Source organism: Schistocerca americana, chromosome 2, assembly GCF_021461395.2.
Source record: "Schistocerca americana isolate TAMUIC-IGC-003095 chromosome 2, iqSchAmer2.1, whole genome shotgun sequence".
Classification (NCBI taxonomy): Eukaryota; Metazoa; Arthropoda; class Insecta; order Orthoptera; family Acrididae; genus Schistocerca; species Schistocerca americana.
This window is the reverse complement of record NC_060120.1, coordinates 398,896,769-398,909,216: the sequence shown is the minus strand read 5'-3', so window position 1 is coordinate 398,909,216 and position 12,448 is coordinate 398,896,769. Positions and strand designations below refer to the sequence as shown.

At 39.0% G+C, this 12,448-nt stretch overlaps 1 protein-coding gene across 6 annotated transcripts in view; it reads right to left on the bottom strand.

Annotated features, from left to right (window-relative positions):
• LOC124596296 (transmembrane protein 94) overlaps nucleotides 1-12,448 on the bottom strand; it is a 493,514-nt gene that overhangs the window by 61,717 nt on the left and 419,349 nt on the right. For all 6 annotated transcript variants that reach the window (XM_047135396.1, XM_047135395.1, XM_047135394.1 and 3 more), the window contains one exon: nucleotides 4,738-4,858. In XM_047135396.1, coding sequence (XP_046991352.1) covers nucleotides 4,738-4,858 — 121 coding nt within the window. The remainder of the gene's footprint in view (nucleotides 1-4,737; nucleotides 4,859-12,448) is intronic.

The following is a 12,448-nucleotide window of genomic DNA, read 5'->3' as shown; positions in this document are numbered from 1 at the left end:
CATCTCCGTAACGTTTTCGCGATTACTAAATGATCCTGTAACGAAGCGCGCTGCTCTCCGTTGGATCTTCTTTATCTCTTCTATCAACCCTATCTGGTACGGATCCCACACTGTGGTGGTGGTGGTGGTGGTGGTGGTGGTTAGTGTTTAACGTCCCGTCGACAACGAGGTCATTAGAGACGGAGCGCAAGCTCGGGTTAGGGAAGGATTGCGAAGGAAATCGGCCGTGCCCTTTCAAAGGAACCATCTCGGCATTCGCCTGAAACGATTTAGGACCCACACTGTTGAGCAGTATTCAAGCAGTGGGCGAACAAGCGTACTGTAACCTACTTCCTTTGTTTTCGGATTGCATTTCCTTAGGATTCTTCCAATGAATCTCAGTCTGGCATCTGCTTTACCGACGATCAACTTTATATGATCATTCCATTTTAAATCACTTCTAATGCGTACTCCCAGATAGTTTATGGAATTAACTGCTTCCAGTTGCTGACCTGCTATTTTGTAACTAAATGATAAGGGAACTATCTTTCTATGTATTCGCAGCACATTACACTTGTCTACATTGAGATTCCAAGACCCCAAATGGCAGCCTGTTATGACAATATGTGTCAAACTGTTTATTAATCACTAAAAATGTTTTTGTTTGATCATCTACACGCAACTGAGAGTAGGTGTCAGTGAGATCTATCTTTGAAAAATAATGCTCCCCACCAATTTTGCCAACTATTCCTCAGCCTTAGAATTGGATACAGATTGACATTTGCCTAAGCATGAATGGTAGACTTAAAATAACGACAGTTCTAAGTAATTGATTCAGCTTCTTAACTGCCAATGGGCATTAATGACAGGCTAGATGATACTGGAGATATCACTTCCATAGTTTTCAGTCTATCTAGTTCTGTTTTAAATTGATTGCGCATAGCAAAAGGCACTACATGTGCTCCGCAAAAAGTAGGTATTGCTGACTACTTTAAGAATATATGGGCTTGAAACCGATTGCGCACATAATATATCAAGTTCTGTGAACGCTATTGTAGATGAAACAAGTTTCACTTGGGCTTGAATTTGGAAATCAAAAAGCACAAAAGTGTCGAAGCCACGAATGTTAGTTGGCACCAAGGAGTTGACTACTAACAGGGTCAGTTGCCGGGCTACTTTTTTACACTTGGATGATGATCTGACCCTGTGATGAGAATGACTGGCCACTGTATGTCACCACCCAGTGCTGAGGGTAATGCAGCTGTGGGAAGCCAATGTGCCAGTACGTGTCTACATTAATCAGACAAAGAGCCATGCCTGTGTCCAACTGGAAATCCACCATGGCTCCATTAATTTCCAGCTGCAAAAGAAGTCTCTGCATCCCATCTGTAGCTGCTATGGACGTCAGCAAGATAGTGTGTATAATGCTGATGGCCATTGTTGTTGTCTCACACTGGCCCAGGAAGACAACTGCAGATGCTGCGATTTCGGGCAGTCAGAACATATGACGTCATAGAGAGGGAAGTGATGTCTTTGACCTCACAGGCCACGATCTGGACAGAATTTAATGGCATGAACTTTTATGGGACCCTTTGACAATGCTGGGAAGGAAACTTGTATGAGCCTCCACTTGCTTTGAAGCACACTGAAGGCAAACAAAGTGCTTCCATATTTGCATATCTTACCAACAATTAAGGTGGTGGATCACTAACTACTTCCATAACTACTGAATCCCACGTTGGTGAAGAACCAAATGAACAGGTGCTTTGTGAATTGGATGATGACATCAACAGGAAATCATCAGTTGATTGTAGAGCACAACAGTGACCAATACCATTAACAATGTTCACACTGATGCAGTTACTTTGTGAGCTTTGTCAAGTTTAAGCATAGTCTGCAAAAAATGTTAGATGAGGCTAACGCCTTTGCACTAACTTTTTATTTAAGGAGAAAGAGATCACAGATTAATGAGTCCACATACATTGTTTACAGGGAAAATCACACCTGCACGCTAAGATATGCAAAATAGTAGTCCATGTTACTACTACAGAGAGGCCGAGTGGAGACATCTCTGCATGAAGTCAGGATAGCAGTTAGGTGCCTGTGAAGCATCTCTGCTGCTAGTAAAACATTGTCAAAGTACAGTTATTTATTAACCATGTTTACAATCATCTTGTTCCACACCAGACTTGTAGCCGATGCCTCATTCAGCTGTGTGTTGGATTCCCGCTGACTGCTGCTCAGTCAGCTCATTGTCTGCAGGCCCAGACAATGAATGAGTGACCTTGTGCCAAAGCATACTGCTAGCATGCCTATGGTCCAGCACGAATGGTCTTGAACTAGCTGCTGGAGCGTGCTCGTTCCGCTGCGAATTCTATGTTGACCTTGATGACCCATCTGCGATATGGTGTTTTCAGAAGTCGTGTTATCAATCGATCTCCTTCCTTGTGGCCAGGTAGGTTTCAGTACCCAGGGGTGCTTAAATGTTGAGCAGAAACATGGACCACACGAGACCCTGCTGCAGGTTTCTGCACTGAAGTTCAGTGCTGTCAGCACTCCACGATGTGGTGTTGTCGGAAGACAGTCAGCTTCTCCATAAGCAATGGTAGACAGTGAACGGCATGAAGTTCATCAGGCAAAGACTGTCATTTCAAGTACATTTTCGGCTGGTTCGTAGACTGTTCTGGAGTATCTAGGACATAGACTTGCTATAGTATCATAATCATGGAATAGAGTGCTAGTACTGTGAACAGTGTCAATCCCAATTATCAACTCCTTGAGAGCTTGAGAGCTCAAGCATTTAAAGGGAGCTGTGATGCTCAATCTGTAATGAACCGAAGTGTCCTTATTCTGCTATATTTGCTTAACGAGCTCTTAACTGCTGATACTGGTTCTTATGAAATAGGTACAGTTTCTTTCGACATCTCTTATGAGCTACAAATATGCATGTCACATTTCTGTTAGTTTTCTGTCATGTACTATTTTCTGCTGAGCTCATCCTCTCTCTCGGTAGGGTGTTGTAAAGTGCCGAGGCCTGACCCACTTGCAACATACTGCTTATTTCCTCATCCTATCTCTGCCCCTGGCATGACTGCACCTTGTTTGTTGCAAGATGAATGAGTTTTAAGCAAATTTTCTAATTTTCAACCCTTACTATTCTATGCCGTAATAATACATTTGCTTACACTGCTCAAAAAATTGGTTACATTTAAGCTTAGTTGCAACTACATGAGTTTGGTGACTAGTACTCCATCAGCAAACCACAAACATCAGAAAAGCTCAACTACTGCAGTCCAAGAGTGGATTTAGTTTCTGCACCACTTCCTAGAGTTTATTACAAGAAGGCAGTAAGAGTACAAACTGGTGTTCTGGGTCAGTTACTAGCCTTGCAGTGAAGAATAAAATTATATAAATAGTCATCCTAACTCTCGTTTGCCTCATCAAAGCAAGTGAATGGTGGAGGGGGAGGTGAGGAAACTGCAGCTGCAGACTATTCTTGATTGTGTGGCAGTTGTAACAGCAATTTCTGCTGCTGCTGATGGAGGTCCCACTGCTGTTTGTGCTGCTACTGCTGCTGGAGGTCCCATTGTTTATTGAACTGCTGTTGCAGCTGTTGTTGTTGTTGTTGCTGCTGATGCTACTACTGCAGAATGTGAGTGACCGTGATTGCTTTGGTGGATCATGTATTGTGCTGTGAGATGACCTAATGTTGCCAGGGCATAATGACCTCCAAATCTTTGAATGCGATACATTCACCAATCACTGTTATTGTGACACTGTATTCCTTCCCCATGCGTATCTTTTCAGGGCTGCATTTGGTCCTGACTTCCTTTTTCGTGGTCAACAATCCAGGACTGCAACGAACAGTGTGGGTTGAGGAGCTTTTGGAGCAAGAGGATAATGGAGTGGCTTGCCCATTTCCCTGACTTAAATCCTATCAAGCACATATGGGATGTGTTGGAGAAGCATTGCAGCATGTTCACTTGCACCAACAGCCATCTAGCAGTTATCAACTGCGCTGGTGCAGAAATGGAATGATCTACCACATGAACTCCTTACCATAACCCTACTGACCAGCATATGAGCACATTTCAGAGCAAGTACTGCCGTCCATGGTGATCAAACACCCTATTAAGAACCATGCCTTGCCTTTTGTAATGTCCGAGGTACCATCATTAACTGCAGTGACTACAGCATAATTATTGTCTTTAAATAAAAGTGTCATTTCTATTTGTCACATTGAACATTTCTTTCAGTTGCCTTTTGTACTAAACTGTAGCAGTTCTTTCTCTGTATGGTCCAAGTTTCTTTGAGCTACATTACTTGGCAGTGACACACTGTGCAAAATTTATTTTTGTCCTTAACTTTTGCACACCAGTGAACATTATGAACCACTGCCTTTACTATAATTCCTCAGATTTCTTTTATCTCTTACCTTCCAGATATGTGTCATAATAGTATGTATCATAAGAGCAGTATTATGTCTCATACTGTCTGAAATTTCATCTGCTTAACTTCACAGCAAACTCATTAACTTGGTCAATTGGTGATCTTTCAGATCCACTAAGCTTAATAATCCCATATGCAAAATTTCTCAATCCTATGTTTGGTATGGACTGTAAGTTTCATACCAATCCCCCACATCTTCGTGCCATGAACAGGAGTAATTGAGAAAAGTAACGGTAGCATGAAAACATCTCTCTTTAACATAAATTTTCAGTAACAAAATACGTTCTGTTGATATCCGCAAATACTGACCTGTAGAGAAGATTGGAGGCAGCATGAAGATAATGGCCAGAACCTGCACTACTGATATACTGGCCACACAACACATCCAAAACTGGACACTGTTGGTTACTGACTGCATAAAGTGACGAGCCTAGAACACATACACATCATATGATTAATTTAATTAATTTATACTTACAGAGGCTGCATTGCCTACACAGATGATATTCTAATATATAGCAGCTGCCAACACAAGGGCAAAATTAGAAAAACACAAGGTAATTGTGCACAGATAATAAATTAAGTACCACATCACATGAAACAGTTTAAGAAGTTGCTAAAAGAACATTAACAGAAGCAAGAAACCCCACAATTGGAGTAAAAGGTTGACCAGTGAAGAGAAAAGGGTATAGATACATTAGTATAAACAAAATGGCATCAATTGGCCAAAGAAACTTTCAACTACCTCAAGATGTAATAAGAATATGCCACAACACGAATCCTGATTGTTATTTTGGGCAAAGAATGAAGTGTATGGACTCACACAGTGAGAAATATAAAAACAGCACAGACCCTTCAGCCAGTGTGACACGCATACCCTTGCACTTTCCAGGTCTGTGTGGAACTACATCAACTGGTGATACTATGTCTGCAATAAGTAGATCAAACAATATAAGAGAGAAATGTGTACAGAAATGGCTCAAAAAGGCAAATACGACAATGTGCGCAATAGAAACATCAAAAAAGGAAGTACAATAGAAGAAAATGCGCAACAGTGCAAAAAAAAAATTGTGAGGACTCTCCTGTATATAAGAGCAAAGGTGCAATACACTCCATGATGGGGCATGGGTCATTTCCATCATTACTAAAGATATTCAATCTTTTGTGACACAAAATTGTTGAGACTGACAGCTGTACCCTACCACTTGTGCTTCACAGGTATGCAAAATTCATTGTGTTTTGTACTTCAATATTTTATTAAGTTAATAGATTCTGTATTTTAATATGTTCTAGTTTTTATTTTTTCAATTTCATTTTCATAATAATTGATTTTTTTTCCAGTTTTCATGTGGAGTGAACGAGTGTCACAGTAAACTGAAGTTCATCCATTACACACCATGAACTAGTGACTATTATGACTGCCACACTAACCTAAAATCCTGAGAATATGAACATTGAACTAGTGACTATTATGACTGCCACGCTAACCTAAAATCCTGAGAATATGAACATCAGGATGTCATGCTTAAAACAATAGTAAACATCTGACTACTTTACAAATGAGTTAATGTGATAAGGTCATTTTTAAAGAATCAATTTGTAATGGAGTATGAGAAACTTTATTTAAGAACTTAAATTGTATCACAAACTACAATATGCACATTTTTTCACTTTTCAACAAGTTCAGCATGAACATTTAAACATCTGTCAAGTTGTGGCACCAGCTTTTGGATTCCAGCATCAAAGAACTCTGCTGCCTGATTGTTAAACCAGTTAGTAACAGTTTCTTTCGACAGTCATCATTTTCCAAGAGCTTTCAACCACAAAATTCCTTCAATTTTGTAAACAGATGGAAGTCTGGTGGTGCTAAGTCAGGGCTGTAAGGTAGGAAATGCAGTAATTCCCAATGAAACTTCTCCACTTGCGTCTTTGTTCTTGCTGAAACATGAGGCCGAGCAATGTTGTGAAACAGAACGATGCCGGTAGAGAGCAGTCCCTGTCAGCAATTTTGAATATCACACCTAAATTTTAATGTTATTTATTGTCATTCCTCTTCGCAAAAAGTCTGACAGAAGAATGCATTTCTGGCCCCAAAACACCATGGCAAATTTTCCATGTTGAATGTTCTTGTTTGAGTTTTCGTAGTTTTTTTGAGGAGTCTGAATGTCGCCACTCACTGGATTGACGTTTATTCTCTGGGGTGTAGTGTGCAATCCACATTTCATCACTGGTCACAATGTAACTCAAGAACTCGCCACCATCCTTATGATAGTACTCCATAACGTACAAAAAATGTGCTATTTGCTTTGTTTTGCTTTCTTCTGACAACATTTTTAGCACCCAGCTTGTACATATTTTTTGTAGCGAAGTTTGTCACTAATAATGTGATAAACTATTGTTTTTGAAACTTGTGGAAATTTCTGATGCAGCTCATAAATAGTGAAGCCCCTCTCTTGGCAAAATGCCTCATCAGCTTTTTGTGTCAATTCTTCATTCATGACAGTAGGCCATCCATATCACTCTTCATCATCAACATTAGTCCTTCCTTCATTAAAGCGCCTACACCATTTCTGCACAATTTCCATCATTCATTACACTTGCACCATAAACTTCAACAAGCCACCGGTGAATTTCAGCAGGGCAAACTTGTTTAGCATTTAACAATTGAAAAACCAAGCACACTTCACAGTTGGTGGGATCACTGATTGGCATGGCAACAAACGAAGCAGTATAACCATTCAACCATCACTGGCAGATACGTGAAACGTAATGATGGCATAGTGAGACACTGGCCAAGAGTGGCCACGCATTAACAGATGTCATGTGACAGGATGCTTGTACAATGCCCTATTAGTTCTTACTTTAAAAAAGATGCTCGTGTTTGACATTAAGCATTTAAGCTAGTAAAAATTACGAAAATATTTGAAATTATGCTTGTTTGTTAGAAGTGCTCTAAATATGAAACACTGGATGACTGTAATCTGGGTAATTTGTACTCCATTTCAAGCAAAGGCTAGTTTGTAACACATCTCAATTTTCAAGACATCACATCTCCTTAACTATTTGTCATTTATAACAACGTAATTTTCCAGGTATATTGAGATATATGAACAGATGTTGTCTGCAAACTGTGTTGTGAGTAGAGTTGGAAGAAATGAAGTAATAAATGAAAAGCTTCATCAAAAGAGAATAAATAAACAAAAAATAAAAAAAAGTTTTGTACCGATTTGAAATTACATGTAAAATTTGTTGGAAGTCACTAAAAGCTCTCATTCTCAAATACTGGGTGAATAAAGTCAAAGTATTTGTGCACCATCAGATACATCGCCTCACTGCCTAAGTTTTACACTTTTAACGTAAGGTTATACATCTTAATGAGTAGATTATGATAGAGTTTTTAATTTTTAAATTCATTGAGTAATTATGTGAAATAACAAAAGTCAGTTTTTTGTGCCTCTGGAAGCTATTAGATATACAACCTGCTACTAGAATCAGGTGCTGGAATAGTCGCTTAGTATAAAGGTTAACTCCCGCCTCCAACCCCATCCCACAACAAAAAATGTTTGAAGTAAAGTGAATGTTCGGGTGTTCATTAGCTCTGTAGACAAAATGCAGTACTGCTGAAACTAAGATATTTATTTATCAGTGAAACAATGTGGACTTCATTTTACACCTCATTGACAACAAAAAGTCATCTTTAATCTTTTTTCCAAGGTACCCTTTGTTTTGAAAATGTTTTTCGTATCTTCTATCAAAAATGTTAAAAAATATGAATTACAATTGACACCGGTGAATGTGTAGAAAAGACATTTCAGAGCCCATCATCTGGTAGTGTTCCAATAGGCAAAATGTTACATACCATTACAGGAGTCTGTTTGATGCTAAAACAGTCTCAGTAAAACAAGAGACAAGGATCTGCAGTAGAACCAGGCAGAATATCAAACTATGAACTGCAATTCAAGAAAGAGACTACATGAAGCTACATATCATAACACTTGAGATGAACCAAGACAACACCCAACTCCACCACCTTCTGAAAGCAACAAAGAGATGAGCCTTAATGAGACCAGAAAGGATTTCTGGAGACCCCAATGGCCATTCCTCTCTCAATCATTGCAGATACGGAAGAATAAGCTGCCATGGCAACACAGCCCTTGTGCTCCTTGTGCTCAATCTGGAACAAATGAGAAAAACAAGTTTTGCTCCTAACTTCCAGTTGTGTAATATAGTGTTGTGTAGTGGTGAAGGACTAATAAAGGAAAGTATTTCTTCTCTCTCTCTCTCTCTCTCTCTCTCTCTCTCTCTCTCTCTCTCTCTCTCTCTCTCCTCCCTCCCTCTTTCGCCCCCCCCCCCCCCTTCTTTCACATCTATTTTACTTTTCTCCATAAAATAGCACAAAGTCGAAATATACTGCTGCCACATTTTAAATTTCATATTATGTGTTACGCACACGATTCTAAATGCAACATAAGGGCTGTTTTTGAACATAAATAATGGACTGTGGTAAGGAGATGCTACTGATCACAAATAAGTTGTGGATGATGAAGCTGAGTGCTGACTCTATAAAGATTGTGGTACTGCTACTTCTGTAAGAGTCAGTGGCTGCTAAGTATTGACCTAAATTATTTCAAATGCTTTTGCTATTGACAACACTTCAGGAAAAGTAAGACAGGTGAATTTGGAGGTCTGCAGAAGATATCATCCACCTATTGCAAATCTGACAATTGTACTGCAAATTTATTTCTTTATTTATTTAGCATATGACTACCAACAAATCACAGAAGGAAACAGTTCTTCTTTAGCTATATACATATAAAACACAGGGAAAAAACATTATTATAAGTTAATTAAATTTAAAATGTGTGAAAGACTGCTGCTCACCATATAAAGGAGATGTTCAGTCACAGACAGGAACAAGAGAAAGACTGTGGATCGTTGTACCTGTCTGCGACTCAACAACTTCTTTATATGGTGAACATCAATCTACCCTTTCATAATACTGTCATTATTCCAGCCTCAATTTTCCATTATTTAATTCAATTCACAGAATTTACAAAGCACAGAAGGTCACAGATATACTGTATATCCAATTGCTGAAGATACACAACTGATGTATTTTGCCAAATGGAACTCCTCTGGAGCATGAGGGAAGGATTGCTTTGGGCACATATGCATGCTGAACAGTCTGTTGTTCCGCACCATAATCAAAGCTGGGCAATGTTGTTAATCCTTATTTACACATTGAGTCAGCACATATTTCACTACTTGTCCTCATTCTATTGAGTGCAGTTGAGTGCGATGTTCTTCAAAACCTGGTCGAGATGCAGGGCATCATTATCTTTTATGGGGTAGCATTATTCTGTCATACTTCTGTCCCTCAGTCTGTTGTTGCTCTACTGCCCACCGGAGATTTTGACCTCTTAGAGGTGGATGACAGGAGCAAAGAGTCTTTTTATTCAATGCAGAAATTCCTCATGCACACAGAGGTAAGAATCACTAGTTATTTTTGTAAACTCCTGCTTGAGAGCAGATTCTCACTGCAAAATGGGGGAACTATGTGGCTGAGAATAAACACCAGAATGATGGAGTGTTTCTGATTGTTCCTATGAACAGCCTGGTGTATGGACTGTTGATCCAGACAGCAGTGCAATATTCTGTCACAAAGTACACCAGTCCAGGGAGCAGATGTTCTTAGCATTAGAGCTGATGATCCCCAAGCCAAGCCACAAAGTTTCTGCAAGATGATCTTTCTGTTATTGTGAAAGATATGAGTCTAAAAGTGTTTGCATCACATCTATGAACACAAAAATGGGGATAACAACAAGCAAAGTAGAAAGCCGGTTGTAGCATCCAAATTATTGTCTATGTTTAAATGATGTACTTATTGAAGGTTCAAATATGTATTACACCAACTGAAGATAGGTGAAAGCCCAAAACATGTATTGGCATCAATTAAAATATATAAAAAAAGTGGTTGGTTACTGTATTTCTTAAAATAATATAATCCATAGCAATAGAACTTGGCAATCACTACAATGGATAAATTAATATTACGCGTAGCCAGTTTCAAGTTGTCCAATGTAGTACACATGAAATGTCCTTAACACTTTGTTGTCACTTTCCTAGCTTTCTCACCCGGGCTTTATTAATACTAATGATGTAACCTCCTTGAGTCAGGCATCCTGATGTGGAGTAGTGCAGTGTACCAGTGAGAACGCTGAATGATGTTCAGTGTTACAGCAGGACAGAAGATGTAAAGAGATCTGTGAAAACTCTTATTAGTCTGCTTACTAATGTCAAACTGAACAGAGGAGCAATGCTTCCTCTTACCAACTGTTGTAATATTGTACACTGGGTTAAAATGCAAGCACTTGTTAAAATAAGAAGTAAACTGTCTTACTTTACAGGAAGATGAACCACTTGGAAAATTCTCAGATCCTAGTACAGAGACAACTACAGTATTGACGAAGTTGAAACAAGCCGCACCAATGCGGTCCACAAAGACTATTACAGGTAAACCAGTTCAGAGTTTCAAGATAAGGTATTATTTATTTACTCAAAAACCAACTGTCAACTTACTAGCCCATCATCAGATAACAACTTATGATGGCATAAGAAGCAAAACACCAGTTTGTGGGTAGGTAAAGATTAACTGCAGAGTATCACAAAAGTTTCCTTTTTATGTTAAGGAATTTTTCTTTTGTAAACTTGATTTTTTTAACTTTTCCAAAGACAAGAAAAGACAGAACAGTTGTATGGGAAAGTATTGGTCTTACAGAGAATGATTGTATGGAAGGTTATTGTTCTTACACATCCATCCAAAGATAATTCTGCAGTCTGTTTTTCTGTATCACTGATGTGGAATGGCAGTTCTGTTTTAGGCACTTATTCATGCACATATACCTACATCTAAAGGTGATGCTCCAGGCGAACAGTTGAGGTTGTTGGACAGGCCTCACTGACAGTCAGAATTGTTCTGCATTTCTCCATTCAAAATTCAGGTCTCATGAAAGCCTATATTCTATAACTAAAAGCGTTTTACACCTAAATTTTCATATGTAGGATTTAAGGATCAGGTATGGATACATTGTTCTATCTTCACAATATGTATGCATGTTGTAGGTTGAATCTACTGGCTTAATTTCTATATTGTGTACTATGATTTTCTACTACGAGAAATAAGGTATTTATTTTGTGAGATTAATAAATTCATATGCATACCATCGTTTCTGAAGAAGAGAAATTTGTTAACATCGAGTATAGATTTAAGTGTCAGGAAGTCGTTTCTGAAAGTATTTGTATGGAATGTAGCGATGTATGGAAGTGAAATGTGGATGATAAATAGTTTAGACAAGAAGAGAATAGAAGCTTTCGAAATGTGGTGCTACAGAAGAATGCTGAAGATTAGATGGATAGATCACATAACTAATGAGGAGGTATTGAATAGAATTGGAGGGAAGAGAAATTTGTGGCACAACTTGACTGGGCGAAGGGATTGGTTGGTAGGGCATATTCTGAGGCATCAAGGCATTACCAATTTAGTATTGGAGGGCAGCGTGGAGGGTACAAATTGTAGAGGGAGATCAAGAGATGAATACACTAAGCAGATTCAGAAGGATGTAGGTTGCAGTAGGTACTGGAAGATGAAGAAGCTTGCACAGGATAGAGTAGCATGGAGAGCTGTGTCAAACCAGTCTCTGGACTGAAGACCACAACAACAGCAACATGCATAGCATGTAAGGGCACCTAATAGACTATCATTTATTTTTTCTTATTTTCTACTCTTGTATTCACTGCCTCCTCAGAAGCACACAGTCCTCACAAAACTTGATATACTGCTAGTGGTCCAGGCAGTGTTTGGCTTTGGTGCTGTAGTAGTTGCATAAAGTATCCATATTCCAACAAGCATGTCCTGCTAGGCCAATCAGTATCACGAACTTATATGCAGTCACACTCATACTGAACTTCATCCATGCAAACTGTGTAACGAGCATTTATGACAGATTTTGCTGACAGGACC